General features: G+C 44.1%; 1 protein-coding gene across 5 annotated transcripts in view; it reads right to left on the minus strand.

Moving 5' to 3' along the window:
• Positions 1 to 22788, minus strand: part of ST7 (suppression of tumorigenicity 7) — a 152217-nt gene that overhangs the window by 108539 nt on the left and 20890 nt on the right. The window contains exon 1 of one of the 5 annotated variants that reach the window (XR_012589284.1): positions 1152 to 1669. The exons of 3 other annotated variants lie outside the window; for them this stretch is intronic. Coding sequence is in view for 1 of the 2 variants with exons in the window: in XM_074602169.1 (XP_074458270.1) it covers positions 1152 to 1173 (22 nt within the window). In the remaining variant the exon portion in view is untranslated. Of the gene's footprint in view, positions 1 to 1151; positions 1791 to 22788 lie in introns of those variants that run through there. One more of the 5 variants, XM_074602169.1, reaches the window with a different exon arrangement.

The raw sequence follows: 22788 nt of genomic DNA on the forward strand, positions 1-22788 counted from the left end.
AGGAAAAAAAAAATACAAAAAAAATCTAAAGGCACATTTTGTTTTTACGCTGCCTGACCTTGACCAGGCGTTGTGGCAGAGGAGGTGGGGAGCTGCCAGAGCAACAGGACCGATTAACCCTTCGGGGGCACTGGGACTTTGACAGCCAGGAGGATGGGATTACGAGGTACCCCGATGCTCGTACCACTTCTCATGAAGACGGTCCCAGCTGAACGGCATGGAGACATTACACCACATTCTAGCGCTCTAAAAAATATGAAGCACCACTGCTTCCTATTCAAATGAGACATGTTTTCAACGTGCACCGCTATTTGTGCACAAAATACAGTGTAAACCCACTGTTTTCTATTTTTCAGTCACCCGACAGTCACTGGATCAGACTGGCCTCCACTCGGCCACGCTGTCACCAGCAACATTATTTATACATAAACCCCCAGCCTTCCTTCGCGGTCAGATTTGCCAGGTAGGTAATTGCTGTTCCCGTTGAAGCAAAAGCTGCCTGCTCTCAATGACATGCGTCTGCGCTGCTATTATAGAGCAGACCGCCTCAGTTAAGATTTTCCAGCACACAGATTAGGAAGAGGCAAATAAATGATCCTATTATTTTGCATTTTTCACCTCATATTTAGAATTCCACCTAATTTAATTTTGGATTCTCCAGTTACAGGAGGGATCCCACGCAAGCCTCCTTTTTCCCAGAAACAAAAACGAAGCAAATGAGACAGTCTTTTCCTGCCGATTAAATCGCTCTCCCCCCAGCTCTCGCCCATCTAATGCTGCAGCATCCCCAGTCCCCAAACATATCATCCCAGCACCGCATTCATTAGAGCGTTTGCAGCTCCCCACCATTGACAGATGCGATCTTATCAATTAAAACATTCAAGCACAACTGCCTTTTTCCCCCCACCGTCCAGTGGCCTGAATTCGGCAGCGCTGACAGCCCTACGCTGCCAGTGCCGAGGATGCACCCACAGTCAGGAGGCAGATGCTTCCCCTCCGGCATCTTTCGTACCCAGGCAAAGAACCGCAGCTTTTAGCCAACGACCTACAGCAGAGGGAACACCAGCGCGGTGGGTAACGGCGAGGATAAAGCAAGCCAATAAAGCTCAACAGAAAATAAAAAAGGATGTAAGTGGGATGCGTTTACTTACATGAAGATTCAGTGCCAAACATGGCTGGCCCCAGATGCCGCTATTTTAAAAAGGAAAGAAGAAAGAGTGGAAGGCAGAGGGAGTGTAGGAGAGCAGGGATGAGACGGCTACGCAGCAGGGGTCATGAAGCCAGACAATGCAGACCGGGCTATCCAAGCTGCCAGATTCTCCTCTCCCCTCCTCTGCTCCGCACCCCAGAACAGCTTCTCCTTGCGGCCGCAGCAAAGCTCCTTCTTCAGGAAGTAAAACGGCGGGAGCTTGTGTTTTAAATCCAAGAGATAAGGGCAGGCCGGCGTCCTCCCCGTGACAGCGGCGGGCAGAAATAGGTAGCAGCCAGCAGATACTGCAATCGGCAGCCCCAGCTCTCCCTCCCTAAGACAATAGCGGGGCTTATGCACACACGGGATGACGTCAGGACACTGCAAAGACCGACTGCCGCTAACCCAGGGGCTCGGAGGGGGCTCGGACCCAGCACAACCATCCGAATGGGAATGCCTTTGTCACACACACACACGTACAAAAAAAAAAAAAAAAAAAAAAGCAGAAGACAAAGAACCAGACATGTATTTCCCTCCGTAAATGACAAAACCTCCAGCCAGGGCTGGTTACCGCCAGCAGGGAAATAGCTGCCTTGAATTCATGCTCTGCTCCTCAGCTGCACGAGACGCAAAGTGTTTCTGCGCAAACAGAATAAATGTCGGGGAAATTGTCCTAGTAAATGGCCCTTACAGCATTTTCAATCAAGAATAACCATGGATTTCTATCACTAACTCTCTTCATTATTTTTTTCTTCAAAGACAAATTAAAATCGTGGGCCAATCTACACTTCAGAACTAATTTTCACATTGAAGTGCTAGCCAACTGTCTCATTTACTTAAATCTGTTGTCAGAATACACTGTAGCAATGCTCTCACCATAATAAATAAGTCACACATTCGAATAAAAAGAAAAACCCCAAACCACACTGATCTCAGCGATAAAAAGGCATCCTAGCAACCAAAGAAATATTTCCCTTATTTCTTCTTTATTCTTCTAAACCATCTCGATCTAGTGTTTCTTAGTGCATTTTTGAGTGCATTGAGCTTATTTTTTTCTGACGCTCGGTAATTTAAAAATATTCAAATGTAGAAACAAAGCCCTGAGCTGGCTCCTTCCGATCCTCTCGCAGACAAAAGGAATTTGCCTGGCTTCTGCTGGCGAGAGCAGCCAAGCAGTAAGCTGATGGTATGAAGCTATCAGGCACTGGGGGCCATCCCCAATGGAATGGCTGTCCGGAGGGGGCAAAACCGAGGACGTTTTTGATCAGTCTCACTGAACACGTATATGTAGCTCCAAGGACGGCAAAGACTGAAAAGCACTGCGGGTGGATGAGGAGAAAGGAGAGAGATGCAAGTCCATTAAGCGAAGCATTTTAAAAAAAACAACACACACACACCCATTTCTGAGCTTTTGTGGGTTAACCGTTCCCAAACGCTCCTGCTGCTTGTGTACTAAGGGGGTTTGCGCTCTTCGCAGAACAGGCAATGCCACCTCCAGCAGCAAGCTGGAAAAACAAGTAGCGCTGGAGGCTGGCAGGACCTGCCACCAAAGTATCCCAACCTCCTTAAATCATTAGGGAACCAGGCAGGTGTTGGCTGGGGCCACCGCTGCCCTAAGAGCGGACAGGAAAGCACCAGACGAGTGGGAGCCACGGCCATCCAATGCCACCCCAGTCCCTGGGGAGGGGGAACGCGGTCCCAAGCTCATACAATGTGCGTGCCCACCAACATCCCTATGGACCCTCAACTACCCTGGCCCACAGGTGCAGCGAGGAAGGAAAGAGATCAAGAGGCTGCGTAGAGCCCGACCCCCTTGTCCTCCCCATCTTGGCGTAGAGGGTGGGGGACACCTGCAAGGCACACCGAGTCCTCTCCCGGTAACCTCTGTTGGCACAAACCGCTCTTCAGCTGTTTCCCCGCTTTCCACCCCACGGGCTGAACAGTCTCTTTGTGTTCTGGACACACCATGAGAATACTTAGGACCAGCAGGCTTTTGGGAGCATTTAACTGTATTTCATCTCTGGAAGAAAGCCACGGGAGAGGCCATACCCTGGGGTGAGACATCTCACAACACACTCTCTAACAGGCGACTTTTATTCTCTCCATTGGCAGGCAGGACACGGGTGCGTGGTGACTCAAACCAACCCTTAGGCAACGAGTAACCAGCTGTCCTCAAGCCTATACTTAGGCACCTGAATTAATGGCCTGGCTGTTCAATCATAACGAGTATTTGCAGTCATGTGCGTGGATGCTCAGCACCAGGAAGACACATCCAAATTGCTTTTGGCCATAATGCTATAATGACAGTGGCACATACCCTCTGACAAGGACCGTAGTTTTGCTGTTTCCAGAACTGAACTAGTTATTTTGATTATTTAGAAGCCAGTAACACTTCCTTCAGCCGTAACAGCTTGACAAGAAGCTGCGGGGAGCAAAGCAGAGCTTGGCTTTCCAGTGATTGAGGCAAGTTCACAAAGGAAACGTGTCTATTATGTACCAGTAAGTCTCCCAGCACCTTTAAACACAAACCTCTGGAACAAAACCCCTCCTGTTCATGCGCAATGGCTGAACAATAAGTTTTGCTCTGATGAGCAGATCTGAACTTCCCACAGCACTGTTTCCAGGGAAGATGCAAAACCTCAGGGCTTTCCAATGACATCCCTGAAGGTGTCACAGAGCCCAGGCCCTCTGCCAAGTTCTGATTACACTGACGCACATACGCAGTCAAAAAGCTTAAACAACCCATGCAGTATCTGTGGAAGGATTTCGTAATAATGTATTTCATTAGCATTAGGCTTGCCAGGTCAGTGCTTTGCCTGGTGGGGAAGGTGACTCTTGACAGGCCACTGAAAAGACTTTCTCCAAAATTCTTTCAAGTCTACCTAAACCACTTCATAAAACGACGTAGAGAAAGTGTTAAGATCTGTTTCTTATCTACTGCTTTTGTAAGACCGTAACCTTACAGTTAGGCCAGCTGGCTAGCAGAATTACAAATTTCTGTTTCCTACCCTTAGTTTTGCTGTTGGTTTATTCTGCAAAGAAGGGTCAACAAATATAATCTCTTCCTATGAGAAAGTTTCTCTCTCTTATACAGTGGTGAAGATAATGTGAATTAGTGTACAGAGAACATCAAATGAAATCTCCTGCAAACATTAGTGTTGCTGTGATTTGCTTACAATGGGCACAAGATCTTGTTCAAACGCTAGATTCATTTACAATGTAACTTCCATACATTTCTCCACAAACCAGTATGAAATATTTAAAGCAGCAAATATATTTGTTATTCAAAGCTCCCTGCTATACACGCATATTTTCCAGAGAAAGGGATGTGCTCCTCAACCATTGCCAACCTCGAGCAGATATTCTTTATTCCTGAATTTTTTACCACAGAAAAGTAATACATGTATTTTAGTTAGTTTTGTAAGGACATGTGTGTCTAAAGCCTAAAGCATAGTTTGAGTTTTAATAAAGCATCCAGATAATGAAAGGTTAAATTTTTATACAGATGTAAATTTTTGCTTTTGAGTAATTTCTTTGAAGAAAAACAGCACAAGCAGGAAATTGTGAACTACCAACAGAGGTAGATTTGTACACATGCCATATGCTGATCCACTAAACTAGAAATCTTCATTCTCTCTTGTCACTAAAGATTTCATTTTCAGCTTAACCTCATTTTCCACAACTCCGGGAATGGGAAACGAATCCATCCCGTCTGTGAGGTTCTCCTGCCCTACTGCCCTGGCAGCTCCCCTCAACAGAGGAGGTCTCACAAGCCTTCCCCTGCAAAAAGGGAACAGGTCCCCTCTACAGTGAAAGTAGAGGACAATCTTCACTGTCCTCAAAGATGGCTAAGGATTTTTATTAAAGTCAGTTAAACTTTACGTTCCAAGTTCCCTGTTCTGTAAGGTCACTGAAAGTTTTTTAAGGCATTAAAAATTTTCATGCATTTAAGGTGCTACTGGAAACTTCGAGCGACTGTGTAGTTAATCCACACTATTCAGTAGCCCCCAAAAGGAATTTATTTTGCCTCTAGGAAAGTTAGCTCCCTCCCAAAAACCCAGTGAGACCCCCAGTCACCCACACCGTGACAACCTGCAGCTTCTGTAGTTTTTGTTGGCTCTGCCAACAGCTGCCACACAAATTATTAATCAACATGACACCAAGAAAAAGGTGTTTTTTCAGGCTCTAGAGAAGGTGGGGAGAAGAGCAGCCCAGAATGCCAGGCAGGCGGCAAAGCCAGGACCATGCCAGGCAGCCCAGACACAGAGGCAAGGGGACTGGCTAGCCGGAGCAGTGGAAAATATCCTGCTCCTACCACCTTTTGTTCAAGGTTTTCCACCCGCATTCCCCCTTTGCAGCTCGCTGTTCCCTTACTGCACTGGCACAGAAAGGAAGGAGTCTGCCGTCACAAAAAAAGTCAAGGTCTTGGCCCTGTTCAACGCACAAAGAGTATCTTAGACTGGACTGATTTACTGATTGCAGGAATGTTTTTTTTCTTTTTATTATTATTTGCTCTTGTACTGATTTTTCAAATATTTCTGTGTAGTCCACATTGCATTCATGCAACCTCATTTCATGTAAAAATTCTTTTTTTGCAGCATCTTTAGCCAATTAATGCCTAGAACAACTAAGCTTTTTGAGTAAACACACGCATGCACGCACATATGCAAATGACAAGAAAGACTGAAGAACAAGTACTTAATTTTGCCACCCAAAAATATTTTTATGTCTGTGTTGGTCCTCATCTGAGAGATGAAGGTCAAAAGACAGATTGCTTTTTAAAAAAGAGATACAATCACACAGAATAATAGGGGTTGGAAGGGACCTCTGGAGATCATCTAGCCCAACCCCCCTGCCAGAGCAGGGTCACCTAGAGCCCGTTGCACAGGAACGCGTCACTACGTTACTGCAATGTCTTTCAGCTTCAAATTTTAAGAAAAATCTTAGCTTCAGCACTGCTCTGTAGTTGATTACTGCAAGCCATTCACCATGGGCAGCGAGAGGCAGCTCTGAGGAGATGCTCAGCAATTAACAGAGGAAGTTCTGTGCGTTCTTCTTCTCCCAGGCCACCGTTCTGGGACACATCTAATGGGCATGAAGCTCCCGCAGTTATAAAATGGTAGAGTATTACACACAGAAACGTCTATGTCAAGAATATTGCATACAAGAAAGAAAATAAGAAAGGATTAGCCCAGCTTAAGCACTTAATTCTAGGGTAAGGCTGAGATTGTGGATCCCAGGCAGGTGTCCAGCTCTCTTCAGAGGGCTGGGTGTTTGCGCCTCATTAGCCTCATGATCTTGAACAAACCCCCAATCTAGGGCTCCTGTCTTCTCATAGGAACCAGGAACTTCTGCAGGCAACAGAGCATTGAGATACTAAGCTATACAGTGTCTGCTTCTCCTCTGGTAGTAGCCCCTGGACTCTACTTGACTACCTGGGGCCTAGTAACAGGGAGCAACAGGACAGAAAGTTATTCCCAGTTCCCTACAACAGATGATACAGAATAAATCTTCCATTTTCAACAACCCCTTCCCTTCCAACATTCAACGTGAGTCTGGAAAATAAGGCAATACTATATGCGGCAGAGTACAGCTCAACCTCTGTATAGTACTGACAAAATATTAGAATCACAGAATGTGTTGGGTTGGAAGGGACCTTTGAAGGTCATCTAGTCCAAGCCCCCTGCAGTAAGCAGGGACATCTTCAACTAGATCAGGTTGCTCAGAGCCTCATCCAGCCTGGCCTTGAATGTCTCCAGGGATGGGGCCTCCACCACCTCTCTGGGCAACCTGTTCCAGTGCCTCACCACCCTCATTGTAAAGAACTTCTTCCTAATGTCTAATCTAAACCTACCCTGCTCTAGTTTAAAACCATTGCCCCTCCTCCTATTGCTACTTGCCCTTGCAAACAGACCCTTCCCAGCTTTCTTGTAGGCCCCCTTCAGGTACTGGAAGGCTGCTATAAGGTCTCTCCAGAGCATTCTCTTCTCCAGGCTAATTAGGATGATGATTTGCCTCTTTTTTATTTCCGTTTTGTTGGTTCGGTTTTCAGTTTGGTTTGTTTAATTTTAAACATAAAATTGTTTATCCACAAATATCTAAGACAGTTACCAACACAGTGTGACAATCTACTCACTGCGTGCAAATGACATATCAAATCCAAATTAAATGTGTTACTTTTTCAGTAACATCAAGCCCCACGGCTCAACAGAGCATGTGTGATTGCTTTGTTAAATTCTAAGACCATTTTTTGTCCCAAATGCGTGCAATTGTGTGATGAAACGGGGCCGCTACTGTATCTGAAAAATGCACCAGAAGAACACACTACCTTTTGATACGATCCAAGGAGAACTTAGAAACAAAGGAAGCAACCAATCAGCACTGTGGTTAAACTAAACACATTTAAATGACCACCTATTTAAATGCATTTTTAAAAGAATAAAATATTAGAAGAAGGAAAAAAGGGTGTCTTTTCTACACTGAGGGAAATACCTGAAATATTTTGGTTTGGGTTTTTTTGTATCCTAGTGTCAGGGTCACTTCCAAGGATCTATGCCACAGGACTGCACATAAGGTACACATGAAAGCCTCAAACGTCTGAATGAACAGAGGCAGATAACAAATTAAAACACTGATTATAAACAAACTGTCATCATTTTTTATGCAACTCTGAGGGACCACAGATTAGGATTAAGGCCGACTCATAATAAACCACATGCAAAATGGCACCAGAGGGAACATGTGTGCCCCAGAAAAAACACAAATATCCAATTTATATGCATAAAAAATAAGTCGGAGGGATTTAGAACAGTACTAAACATTGCCAACACTGCATCAGGATCCACATTAATAATGTCTGATCTAATGCCAAAACTTCACGGTTAGGAGTAAGTTTAATTGTTGAGAGAGGAAGATCAAATTTAGATTACTTCTCAGTCCAAGTAAACATAGTAAGAACGTTAAATCTGACATTATAGATAGCAATTATTTCATTGTACATACGGGAAAAATTAAGAAGGACTTCTAAACCTATGAGGGAATACCCACAAAAGAGTGTAAGAAGGTATCCAAGGAATTTAGCTGTTCAAATGAACATGCTCCATGTGTCCCTGCTCAGTAACTCAGGAACCAGTCAGCCATTTCAACCCAAATTAGGGAAGGGACAGGAGAAACAAAGTTATCCCGTGTGCCCTGTGACAGCAAGGAATTAGACGGGGAAGAAACAACTTATGAAGGTCCCTGCTGGATGAGCCAGTGCTGTGTTCAGGACACTCCCTAGGAAACATAAAAGAATCCATAATACAACCATGGGAAAAAAACATCAAACAAGAGTTTTATTTCTATTTTCCTGTGTGGACACTCGTGTGCATAACAGTGGATGAGCTGACATTGCAGCCGTAAATATACTGCAGTTGTGGAGTCAGTGGGGAAACCAAGTTCACTGGAAACTGTCTCATTAGTTCCACTGGACAAAACTGTAGTCATTTAAGGATTTCAGCTTTCCCGAGATGCAGCATTTCGGTGGTGTCCCAGCCCCTCTTTCTATGGGTTCCACACAGCTTCCACGTGGTGCCAGTCCAGCAGAGTAGAGAAGTAAAATTTCTCTCTCAGAATAAAAGAAATGAACCACAAAATTAAGTAAATGTTTGGATAACTTGATTATCGTAGCGTTTCTTGAGAAAGAAGAGCTTCCAAGAGGAGAGAAAACAAGACAAGCAAGAGGCCCTCCTGAACTTGCAGCCTGACACGTGTTAGGTTGCTGAAGGTACAGATGTCCATCAGTGAGGCTCAGACTGCAGGCTTCAGGCAGTGAGCCTGGACACAAGTCTCATTTGCTGAACACTCAACAGCAGAAGAGTAAAACCTCTTCGGGAAACGCAACGTTCTCCAAAATAAAAAAAGGCTTATCTGGATAAGGGCCAGCCTGAGGAACAAACGTGTGGTGAAAAGGAAGCCTCCACCAAAGTATGGTCCCACTGGCCTTCAGGAGAAGTAAGCTTGACAGGCACCTTGGAAATGTTCTCCTAGACAAGGCACCAGAGAAAACTTCAGGCATTTAGTCATGGTAACAGAAGGCTTCCCTAGTGAGGTAAAGAAAAGAAGATTGGAAAGGGTGGTGACATCTGCTCTCCTCACAGCAGATTCAACTGCACCAACATCCTTCCCACCAGGCATGAGTCACAAAGGAAAACTGCAGAGACTCCCATGCCCAACTCCATGTGGGAACTCAACTTAGGATGTACAGCAGACCTTTATTAGGAACTCATGGCACTTACTGGTTCACAGGGTTCCTCTCATAGCAAACCACTGTGCTACCAAAACACAAAAAACACCCGAACTACGGCTTACACCTTCTGCCTGGTGAAGGTCAATATATGGACACCATGGTAGAACACGTGATTCCAGATGGGCATGACAATAAGTGGCAAGGCAACTTAGTGGCAATTAAATGTTCAGATATCAACACTATTCAAGTTTCTCAGGAACTTCATACTAGTTGTGGGCCTCCCTCTGAGCAGACCACACTGCCCAGGGCCAGGGTGCTTGTATCGCCCTTCCTGGCCTCTCCCCTGGAGAGGTGGGTGGTGGTACCCACAAAGCTGCTGTGCAAGGAGAGGATGGAGACATGGAGGTTGTAGCTCCCAACCTCCACAGCACCCATCCCAGGAAAGTCCTCGTCAGCATGATTAGAGAGCACTGATTTTCTGAGTATTTTTGTTGTCAGTTCAGCGGTTGCCATCCCCAGCAGCGTCTGTTTCTCTCTGCTGACTACAGAGAGAGTGTACACAGAGTCCGGCTTGAGCAGCTCAGACGCAGACATCTACATATGTGTAGAAGAAGTGCCTCCTGTGTGTCTGGGAGTTTTAGGGGAAGCACAGGAAAAGGAGAAGGCTACGCCAGGGGTCTGGGGCCCCACACTTCAAGGAAGGAAAGGTGGATCCCTGTACTCCAAGCCTGCCTTGAACTGTGACCTCTGCTATGGGCACAAGTTCCCCTTGAACAGATCCCAAGCTTCAGTCTGATCAAGTCACCCAAAGAGCAGGTGTTCAACAGAGAGACACCCTTTTCCCCCCTGCAGCTGCATAAATTTCTCCGTTACACCAGTGATTTAACAGTATCTCAATACCTGGAAGCACTGTGCCACTTCTCTGGCTTCAGTATCATGAAAGATTCAAGGGTTTGTGTCCAGTACTAGATGGCACACAGAGTTTATCAGCTTCATCAGCCCAGGCAGGAAGGTTGTGAGCAGCACAGCATTTGCAGATAGATAAAATCAGCAGGTGCCACTTCACCAAAGAGCAAGTCTCCACTGCCATCGGAGACATTCCTCCTCCTAAGAAATTAAAGCACGGAGACGCGTTCCTTTCTTCAAGCCGAAGGGTTTGTGGCCCTTTTGACATACCTGATTTGTTTACTTAACGCCACCTAATCACTTATCAAACAAGACTGAAGAGCTCCAGCTTGCAGTAGAGCAGGTGCATACAGCTCTGCTCAGCCTGCAGGGTAGGCAGATCGCCTCCGACCATCCCTCGGTAATGCTTCGTGAAACCCACCAGCCTTGAGAGCTCTATTTCTTGTCAGTCAATGTTATTTACCCACTTTAGTCTCTGGGCCTGTGTACATTACAGGCAAGTAGCGTTTGACACCACTTATCCTTCACGGAAGATGGTTTGGTGGTTGGCCAAAACACAACCTCAAGCACAAGGAGCGACTGGCCTCCTGCCTTTGGCTGATTAAGGCTGGCCACACCGCAGGACCCCTGCGGGCACCCCGAGGACAGAGGCTCGCACATCCTCTAAACTTCAGTCACGCAGCATGAGAAATGTACCTTAAGCAAATAGTTCCATCTTTTTCTATTAAAATTCTCAAGAAAACGTACTCCGAAATGAATGACACAGACCACGGTGCCTTTCTCCAGTTCAAACCAAACATCACTGGAAACAGTGCACTGGATGAACACGGTCCAATAAGGCACCTTCCCTCAACCCTCGCATCTCTTTATAATTTGGTAAAAATAGACTTCCAGGCTTCATTCTTGTTGTTAATTGTGTGATTGACTGAAATTGGTTCAACATATTACAGGTAGGGAAAAGCAAAGGGTTAAGTACTTTAATAAGAAAAGGGAACGTGATATCAAGTGTCCAACTATGAACATACAGCCTCCCCTGGCATGCAGTGTCAGGTCCCAGGGAAAAGACCTCAGCGGAAAGTCCCACTATGTCTTAATCATGTGCTCAGTGTGCCCCTTATTCCAAATATCTTTCTCATGTCTGTGCAGAGAGAGTTAAGACTATTCTGGAACATTGCTTTCATTGTACGCAATAATTGCTTCTTACCAGAGTAATTATTTTTATGGAATATATTCCAAAAAGAAATAAAATAGTTCACTCGGTTCAACTTCCAGCCCTGCATTACAGATGCAAATGAAAGCAACACATAGGTGAATTTGTATTTCATCAGCAAGCTAATCCTTCACCAACTTTTCATTGTCATTTACCGTCTTGAATTAACATCAATTTAAATGCAGTTAGATAACAGTCATTTAAAAAAATGCCAATAAATTTTCTTTTGCTATGCAATTACATAAAGGATTTAAAAAAAAACCACTTGTTGAAATGTGCCTCGTGTCCTTTGATAAGCGCCCATGCTGACGCAGGCAGTGGACAGACACATGCTGCACGCTCACTGTGGAAGCCAAAAGGGAACTGGAATATTTTACTTCCAATAGCCGCAGTCATAGTTCAGCTCTCACAAAGCCCAATAGATTCACATGCATCAAGCTACAGAGCCAGAATATGTCCCCAGGGCAGGAGGTCTCTGAAGGGGTAATTTCCTAGTTAGCAAGCTGCATTGAAAGCATTTATTTTCTTTAAAATCTGTCTTTTTAATTGTTATTGTTTTCTGTTGTTATTAATATTGCCTATTTAAAACCGAGTGTTTCACTATTTTATAACAGACAAGGGCCACTCTGCCTCCAACGGTAAGCACAAAGGAAACCCAAACCACATCAAAACCTACAGGACAGGGTGATGGATAGAGTGGACAGACCCCTTGCAAAAAGTCATGGTGAAGGGGTGAATCACCCTCGGAGGATGGCTGAAACAGAGCAAGACAGTCATGCCCATAGATGCATTTCTTCATTCAAGTCAAGGGGTTTGTGGCCCTTTTGACATACCTGATTTGTTTACTTAACGCCACCTGATCAGTTGTTAAACCAGACTGAAGAGCTTCAGCTTATAGTACAGCAGGTGCTTTATTCAAGCCAAAATCTAAGTTAATTGAAATGGGTATAGCAAAGTGCCTACTTGTTCCACCTACCCGGCCGCAGCCAAGCTCAGGTCCCATTCCCCCCCTGCTTCCCAGACCTACCCCGGCACCTCCTAACCCAGAGCTCTGCTATACCAGTGTTCGTCCCTTCCCCGGGGGAGCACCCAGCGCCCTTCCCAATGTGCAGCCAAGTCCCTTCTCCACATCCTCTACTTTAAGCCTCTCCTAAATCACGGGACAGAAGCACAGGTTGGAAAGGACCTTGAAGATCATCTAGTCTGAGCCCTCTGCTGAAGCAGGGCCAGCGGCAGCAGGTTGCTCATGGTCATGTCCACCTGGGTTTTGAACGTCTCCAAGGATGGAGACTCCACAGCCTCTCTGGGCAACCTGCTCCAGTGTCTAACCACCCACAGAGTAAAGAAGTGTTTTCTCTTGTTCGGACAAAATTTCCTGGTTTCAGTGTGTGCCCGCTGCCTCTTGACCTGCCACTGGTCCCCACTGGGAATGCAATCTGTGCATCCTGTCCACCTCAAAGGCTGCAGCCCCTCCTGGCCCAGACTCACCATTCCTTGCAATCTCCCGACCAAAACACCCTTCCACCTCAGCTAGAGGTCCCTTGGATAAAAATAAGGGGACAACGACATGCACAGTTTATTTAAATAATGCCGCTTAAAGCAGATGTCCATATAACTTTTTTCCCCATTCCTTTTTCTAAAATCAAAAAATCGTGTTTTTTGCACGTGCCTTTGGAATTAACCTCTAATTGAAACTCAGCCTTAACAGATGAATATTTTTCAGACTTCTGTAATCTGCCCAAGTCTATTCATGCAAGAAAAGTATTCTGTCCATCACTGCATTTGAGGTAGAAAGACATACAATAAAGTCAGGAACTTTTAAGGAACAGAAAGCACAAAATTGTGCCTTCTCCTAAATCAAAGCAACTGAAGCATAAACGTAGAAGTCTGTGAGGAATATTTTATAGTGAAAACTTTAACAAACAATCCATGACTTTTGCCAAATTAAGTCACCAGTAATGCTAATGACTAGATTGAGCTACACTCAAGAATGTATAATAAATAGATTTTAGTACATTAATAAATACTAGTTATAAGCCACACATAAAGTGTGTCTTTGCTTTCCCCTTTCAGCATCTTTAAAAAAAAAAAAAAAACACCCAGAAATTGCAATATTAACAGGCCTGTTTTGCAGACCTAATAGTACAGAAGTAACTCTTGCAATTGCAGCCTAAGGAAAAAAAAAGCGTTGTGAAAACCTGACTAAACATTTCCACGTCACCAAGCCCAATGGAACAGATTGTGTCAGGCAGCGCTGAAGTTTCTGCAGATAGAGACAGTTCGTTAGAGCCTTTGATTTCACATTCCCCCGAATCAAGGACCTGTCCATAACGGTTACTGCACAGCACATAGGCTAGATAGTAGTTCAGAAACAAATAATGGTTTATATTTTTTGAAAGTTACAATGCTTTTTATTGTTTCTTGAAAATAATCATCCAACTGATTTACTTATTTGCTTTTGTTGTAAAACAACTGAGTTTCTGAATTTCCTTGATTTGAGGCATCACTGACCTCAAAGAAAAATGTGACCTTCTCAATCAAGTCTTTATTTTTTTCTTCCAATTGATAGATGAATTTCTTGGCAACAAACAAAACTTTTCATCCACTTAAGATGCATCATTTCAGCCCAGGGTAAATATTGAAAACCGGGTGGTTTCATTTTCTTTCACAATCAAAGAAATCCATACTTCTTCTGGCAATACTGCAGCATAATTTCATTGCTCCTGCAGCATCCAGATATGGATCTCTGTATTCCTCCGCACCAGAAGTTCACAAACCTATGGCTTTAGAGGCTCTACGAGAGCTGTTTTGTGATCCCCTTCAGTCGCCTGCAGTTGTGGCCCGGCGCTGCTACTCCCCTTTCAGCAGCCACGTGCTCCTTGAACCCCTGTGAGCCCACGCTCCTTCAACCCGCCTTCTGCTACTTGCTCTCCTGAGCAGCGTGTGGAGAACCAGGGCTGGGAATGGACCTGGCTGAGCAGAACATGGGGAAGAACACGCAGCAGGACCAGCTGCCCACCCGCAGAAAGCTGCTCAAGGCCGCACAGTCACCACTGACCCACGGCCATCTCCACACGGCCTGTGGGATCAGTGGGTTCCCTTCACCCGGGATGCTGTTAATGCAGCAAATGCTGTGGTCATGATCAAGCTAACTATTTTTACTTTGCCTTTGGTCACGTTTGTACCCTACATACCAGACCAAAAGATCTAACATACTGTTCTCCCAACAGGCAGAAGTCAGCCGTTGGATAAAATAGCCTTTAGATACCAACAGACTGCACATATAAGCTACTCTTTTTAAAAAAGTACAGTTCTTATGTGAAATATAAACCATCCTTTTTCATTTCAATGATGGTTGAAGTAATTTCTGAATAAAAGTTTGAAAAGAAATGTAAGGTTCTCCAGATTTAAAAGTGCTGCTTACATGGGATCGGAGTACTCCCATCTCAAATGACAAGAGCTGGTCTCAAGGCACAAGGTAGTTCAGGCAAATGAAGCAAAGTCCCACAAAGGTGGATCTAGTGCAGTCTCCGAACTGCCACAGAGGAGGGAGAGCTCCCCAAGCACCTTTCACTTATTCTTTTGTCCTTTTATCTAAGTACTTATTTATTTATTGCAGTTTGCTGTCTTTAAGCTGTCAGCAGGACCTTAGGAAGGCTTTTGCCCTTTCAAAATCTCACCTAATTGCTCCTACGCTCAAAAAGAAACCATTTCTCTTTCCTCTTCCACCCCACAGCTCTCAGGGCTCCTTTCTACAGCCTGCACAACTGACAGGAAAATGCTGACAGCAGGGTGCGGTGCGCCCCCGAATGCCTCTCCTACCTCCAGATCCTCATGGTGGGTAATAGCTTCCCAGGAGCTCCAGTACCGTTTCTATTTAAAAGCTTCAGACCCTGCCAGAAGGAGTCGCGTTGTCAAATTTCAAATCTGTGCTCTCTACACAGTACTCAGACGCGTTTCTGCAGTAATAAATATTAGTTCTCCTGTGTGATGAGCTGTTGCCCTTTACACAGACATGACTGAAGCCTTGCAGAGGTCTTCCTCCTTGTGCTCCTACTCCTCACTCATTTCTAGTCCAGACACAGCCTTCCTCTGACTGAGGAAAGGAACCAGTGACCACTCAAGGAACAGGGGAAAAGCACACACCCTGCCAGGGTCCAGAGATTCCCCAACACCCACCATTGCTCGCCCTACCCCCAAAAAAAATCACTCACATCATGAGCCTCCTCCCATGTCTTGGAGCCCACCTCCACTGCCCCAGAGAGGACCTGACTATCCCCATTTTTCCAGATCCCTGATTTTGCTTTGTGAGGAAGCTAAAAAAAAACATCCATAAGTTGCTCTTATCAAAACCCACCTTCACAGGACTCAAGGGACAGCAAAAGCCGTGTCTGAGAAATAAGAGGCTAATAAAAGCACTGCGCAACAGACTGTCTAGCGTGGCCACAGCAGGGCAATACAGAGCTCTTTCCAGCAAATACTGAAGGACCTAAGCTAAATATCACTGGATTGCTGCGTGGCAGTGATCCACACGACAGACCAGGGTTATTTCACAGGTCAGCCAAGGCTTTCGCTGCTACAGGGACACACTTGCATTTGCAACACCATTTTATCTAAAATCCTTATGGGACTGCAATGGGCAGCTGCGCTTCAAGGACCAGGCTCTGCTGAAAAGCCAGAGCAACCAAAACAGGCTGCAGAGAAGTGACAGGCAGTCAGGAGAGACTGAGGTGCGAGCCCAAGAGAAGATGAATGGCAGGAGATGGGAGAAAGTTTACGGAGTAACATGGCAGGGAGCGTCAGCCATCCCTCCCTGTGCGATCACGGCTGCAAGAGCCACATCCTGTGACCAAAGACAGCATCAACAATAAACCTCCTGCGAACCAGCACGGCTGTCAGAGGAATTTTCCCACAGTAAGGATCACATTCATCGCTCTGTGCCAGGAACAATATTGCATTGTAACGTCCCCAGGATTCCAGCAGACAGAAGAAAAAACATCCAACCTCGGCCACAAGGAAGCTCTGGGAAGCGGCTGAAGCAATGAGGAGCAATGCTCTTTTGGCTGCACTACAGCACAGCAGGTATTTTACATGCTGACCCTGTGGCCAAGCACAGTGACATGAACTCAAGCGAAAAACAGAGACCAGATCTTAATAAACCTTAAAAAGCTGATGATCAAACAACCAAGCTTGATCTTACCTGTAAATTCAAGGGAATGCTGAAAAAGGCCAGAAACCCCCAGGAATTAGATAAAAGCAAGTGTCTGAACCTTATGGATGTATAAAACCAAAAGGAAAAAAAAATTAAAACAAAAAAAAAAAAGAGGAAAAAAGAAACAGAAACACTGAAGAACTTGAAGTGCTTTGTCTACCTGTACAATCTCACACATCTGTCAGTGGGAAGAGAATATGGTGATGGCCACGGAGACAATGCTGCGGGCTTCGCTGTTGAAAAAAACCACACTAATATTTCCAATTATTTTCTCAGGGTTCTTTTTTTAAGTTTCCCTAACATGTGGCAAAGCCTCTGTCCTATAAGGAGTTAGGCTTTTCTTCTTATCTGTAATGGTCACTGTTATTTTTCTTCCTTCACATTTTTCAAGTAATCTTTCTCGGCATTGATATGAGAATAGGATTTCACAGCCACTCTGTTTTTCCTTCAGTCCAGGACAACTCTATGCTTTCTCACAGTCCTTACAGCAGGAAAGCTGTAGCCTACATGAAGAGGAAAGCATAAATTATGCTATGACAGGTTTATAAGACTAATTCTAATAAATATCTCTCAGTAGCCTCCTATTCACTGTCTCCCTAGAAGAGGAAAGGGGGATTTTTCTGCTGGCAGCATTTTCAACTGTAGCAACATATCTCATAGAAGCGCATGGATTTCAGCGACACTTTGTCAGGGAAGCCCAGACAGGCTTGCAGGCCAGGAGGAACAAGGAGAACCTCTCGGAGTGCCTCTGGTCAGAGCACTGGCCTGGGGTGAGACATACCAGACTTGACCCTATTTGGTGAGCAGATGCATTCAATCTACTTTTTTTCACCTCGGATCACCGTGAGTCAAGCTCCCAGGGCCAGGCAAGGCAGAGATGTGAAGCAGGACGCTCATGTCCCAAGATGCGGCCACCAGCATCCACAGCCCAGCCCAGCCTGACACACTGCCCAAATGCGTCTTGTGCTTTTTTACATCATGTCAGGGTGTTTTGTCTGAGCGTGCAGAAGTCCAAAACACCACTCAAAGCTCACTTCATTTCAATAGGACCTTTATACTTGTCTTAGTTTCATCCTATCTACTGTCACTGGATTTTTATTGAGGGGGGAAAAAAAAGAGGTCCATATTGCAGACAGAAAGAAATTATGTCCCTGAAAGAGCAATGTCCAATGCTATCAAAAGCACTATACCACGTGCACTGCATGTGGTAGATCTATTTTTCTGTCATTCATCCTTTCATGATTATTTATTGTTCTGCTCTTATTGTTTCAAGAAACATTTCATGCCTTACCTACATGTATTTGTTTAAACATTGGTTCAGCTGTGTCATTGAAACTCTTAGAAACTCAAGTGGCTTTTGAAAAAGTTAATTAGGAACATCTTTATTCAAGTACCATTGGCTTTCCTAGAAAGTCACATCACTTTTGAAAATAGGATTTAGATGCATGACAATGTGGAAGGAAATTCAGAACAACTTCACTCTGGAGACATTAACCAGTCCAGTAGGCCATCTGTACCACTGACCCATACCCATATCATTTGTTAACAAAGCCTCTTATCACTGATATTCATGTGAATGCTGCAGAGGCCGGAGAGCTCTGTGTGTTCACGCCTGTATAAATCATACAAACTATGAAGGTCTAGGATTAAAAACAGAGGCTGAAGTATGATGCCCAAAAGCTAGAAGCGTTTAGCATGAAAGTATCTCCTGCAGCACTTGCAGAAGAGTTTCTTCCTACGCTACACTTGACAGGGAACATAGCAAATTATGGCTTTCTACCCTCCGACTAACTCCATGCTCTGTATCACAACCTCAGTACACAAAATAACTAAGACCCAAAAGAACATCATTAAAAAAAAGTTAAAAGAAATGTAGAATTAATCCGGTGATGGAGTTCTTGACACCTTCATCTATCGACTCTCCTTTTCCAATTATATAGAGAGAGTTGCACCAACTTTCAGAAATACCGAGAAAGTCATTTTAAGTTTTTCCCTTATGCAAGACATGCAGCTGGATCTCTCCTTTGGCTCTCCATGAAATGCCTTTTACTCAGCCTCTCTGCACTTTTCCTTTTCAGCCCAAGCACAGAGTATCTGAGCACCGTCCCCCCCCTTTTTGTTGTGAAACTGGAACATGCCCAACATTTTTTCCTCAGTAGACGATTTATTTTTAAATCCATGGCTAAGAATGCAGCATAATATATTTTAAAACAAATGTTCTTAGTCATCATTTCCATAATATTTCAACCCCTTCACAGGAAATATGATTCAGAACAGCAACAGAATAAAACCCAACAGTTTTCTATTAGCAGATGTCCACAGCTCTTCATTTCAAATCTCAGCAATAATAAAAAACTGAAGTAATAAAAACTTGGATAAAGACTAACTCTTTGCAATAGCACTAATCAACAACTGGAGATCTATCTGAAAGGTACACCGTATTTCAGTGACACACAGTTGGTCAGCTACTGAAACAAACGCTTAAATTATGTTGCCCATGCTAGGAGCATGACAGACTTTGTAGGTCTTCAATAGGAGATAATAACTATATTGCCCTCCTCAAACAAATTCTCATTGATCCCAATTAGCCTGTTCTCCTAAGGAAGGTTTTCAGTCCTAGATGAGGAGAGAGAAGGTCTCCTATACCATAATTCCCTGTTACTTCTTAAAAGAACATCACACCTGCACAGAAAGTGAGGTTAAATCCCTGTTACTTCTAACAAACTGCTTCATTCCTCCTTCTTTTCCCCCATAGCACTGATAAATAAAGGCAAGTGTGTTTCGTGCCAGTTACGAGGAAGGTTAGATGTCAGGTCTGAAGTGTCTGGTTCAAATTGCAAGGTTTTGTAAATTAAGCTTTTATAAATGCCAAGGCCATGGAGCTAACTCATGAATCTGGGCGGGGAATTTCGGTCACAACCAGGAATTATTCCTTTCTTCCTTCCCTGCTTACTGAATTACACGTTGGTACAAAAGTGCTCCTGCCATGTAACGTAAAAGCAGATGAATCTCTCCACTGCACTTAGGGATCTTGTATGTAATAAGATACTGTACTGACTAAATGTATCTTACTGCAGGCAGGTAGGGAGAAAAATAGGAAATACTACTGCAAATAAGTTTCCACTAAATTGCTACATTTATTCTTTCCTTTAGTTGAATTATTACTTTGGCGTTGCTCACTGCCATGATTTTATTTTTATTCTTAAGTTCTTTCTATTAAAACAAACAGGAATAGGATGTATGTGAAATAATAAAAGTCATGCTGTTATTTTTCACACGAAATTATTCAAAAACCACTCAGGTTCAAAACACAAATCCACGGCCAAACATGATAATGTACTTTTATTCATGTTGCCATGAACTTTTACCTACAGAAGCCAGTGAGAAATCAGCTATTGATGTCACTGTGAGTAGGTCAGACCATTCAGAAAAAAATGTAATAGGATAATGTCACCCTGGAATTAATTAAGTTGTGTAAAAAAACCAAGTGGTAATCAAAACACACAATGGTCCAACCTGTATTGAGTGTTTTCTCTCAACTCTATCAAAAGTTTGAAGACGGTTATAAACACAATGTTTCCTAAAACTGGCTTAACGGATGCAACATGGGCAGAACCATGGACCATGTCTGATGTTCAAGAGCTATAGCATTTGCTGCCCCGCTGACACCACGGTTTGCAGAGTGGAAAGAAAAGGACTTCTCTTAGAGAATACACTGCACCTGACAGAAAGTATTTGCAGAAAACAGTACCCGTGCCTTTGTCGAGACCTTACACATCCACAGACCAGACCCTGTTTCAGTACCGGCTGTACTCTGAGGAGGGGGACACATTCATCTCCATTGCCATAACAGCTCCCAAGGATACCTACTTTCCACGGCAGTATTAACAGGACATTAAATAAGAAAAGCAACTGCACTTCCACTGTTACTTTTGCAGTTAGATTCCCTCAGAAAACATATTTGTCATCACTAAAGAACAGGTTCTCACCTCATATTCCTGGCAGAGTCCAGTGGTCTCAGACCTAGGGCTCAAGACACAGCCTCCTGAAGCCCCCAGGTACCTAAGGCAGATGTCTCCCAGAGAAGGGGTATGGACAAGTCACTGCTCTACTTGCACTTACACAGGACAATCTATCCCAAGAAACTGGCTAAAAAAACCAAGGTTTCTAGTCACAAATGCATTACCTTTAATAACAACACAAATCCAATGCACCCTACCAATTGGGCCTTATCCTATCCTGAAGTCCTGGGTTTACCCAAAACCCCAAATCCCAACAGTCCTTCTTGCCTCTTTGATTTTTGTCCCTTAGGGTAAAAGGCTCCTATTCCTACAGGATCTCCTTTTTTCAAAGGCATTTCTCTTGCTGTCCATGCAGTTCATAGAGCAGAAATCCATCTCGGCTTACGAGTGTGGCTGGCTTCTGCCTAATTGCACGGGGAGGCATTCTGAAGTTGCTGGCCGAAAACGACAGCCGCAGCTGTGTGGAAAAGCTGTTGAGTTGAGACGGTACCTTGCTGTGCCAGAAAATCTCCTCTGGCCCTGACTGTCCATGAAGTATCACATCTGTGCTGAGACAGAAATGCTGTGAACAAGAACGCAAGTTACAACTATCAATGGTTTTCATACACCAGAACGGAATTCATAACTTTATATGGGGATATTTCACACACAGTTACAAACATGCCTAAAAGCTCCTGAGCTTCTCACTTACTATTAAATAAAGAAAAAAGTAACAGAGATTCCTTATGTTTCTGTTTCTGGTTATGCTGAAGATGAAAAACTATTAATAAACCAATGGCAGAAAGAAGACAAATGTCTGGTAAAAATCTGTTAACCTAAAATAGAGCCCTACGTGCTGATTTAAGATAGAGAAGCAGGATTTTCAAACACACCTACTGTTCGGAAATCTCTTCAGAGATTATAGACTCTTCTAAATCCATAAAAGCAAGCATAAAAGGTCTTTAGTCTTGGCCTTAGAGAAAAATAGCAATGGAAAAATTCATCAATGCCTACGTCATACAAATTAAACAGTCAAAACCACAACACAACCGTCAAGATCTTGTTACAGGTGAAACATTCCTGTGTGTGACTTTACAAGGTCAAACTGTTAACATCTACAATTATCCATAATTTCCCAACACTGTAAAACACTTTGGCACCTTGTTGTAAAGATTTTCCGAAGAGGCCAATTTCAAGATCACAGAACCATGGAATGGTTTGGGTTGTAAGGGACCCTTAAAGATCATCTACTCCAACCTCCCTGCCATGGGCAGAGACATCTTTCACTAGAGCAGTTGCTCAAAGCCCTGTCCAACCTAACCTTGAACACTGCCAATAATGGGACATCAACAACTTCTCGGGCAACCTGTTCCAGAGCCTCACCACCCTCATTGCAAAAAATGTCTTCCTTATGTCCGATCGAAACCTATCCTCTTTCAATTTAAAACCATTGCCCCTTGTCACTATGGGCCTTGGTAAAAAGTCTCTCTCTGTCGTATAAACCCCCTTTATATCTTGAAAGGCTGCAATAAAGTCTCACTGGAGCCTTCTCCAGCTCAGCCTTTCCTCACAGGAGAGCTGTTCTGGCCCCAAGACGAGAGATCAGAAGTGACACCCCAAAAGACACCATGTGTTTAATGGTCAGAGACTGGAAGGAGATTCACCTTTACACAGAGGACAACAGTCAGTGACCTTCTTGGAGGGCAAAGAGACGGCCCAGAGCATCAAACCAACAGTTTGTTCATGTTCGGCTACATCAGTAACTTCATCTGATTGACCTTCCTGTCTGCCACATGCTATCCCTCTCCTCAATTCATAAATCTTGGCAAAACTACGTAAAAAGAAGGATGACTCTCTATCAGTAAATAAACTCTACAGCCAATTTAGTCCACGGAAGTAGATGCATTCAGGACAGCTACAGAAGCAGTGACGAGATTTGGGTTTTTTTTTCCTGGTAAGCTCTCCTTCAGCTCAACTAACCACCCAGCTACTTCACCAAACTTTGCAGCCTTTTCCTAGCAATTTGGAGAAGGAAGACATTGA

Source organism: Larus michahellis, chromosome 1 (genome assembly GCF_964199755.1).
Source record: "Larus michahellis chromosome 1, bLarMic1.1, whole genome shotgun sequence".
Lineage (NCBI taxonomy): Eukaryota > Metazoa > Chordata > Aves > Charadriiformes > Laridae > Larus > Larus michahellis.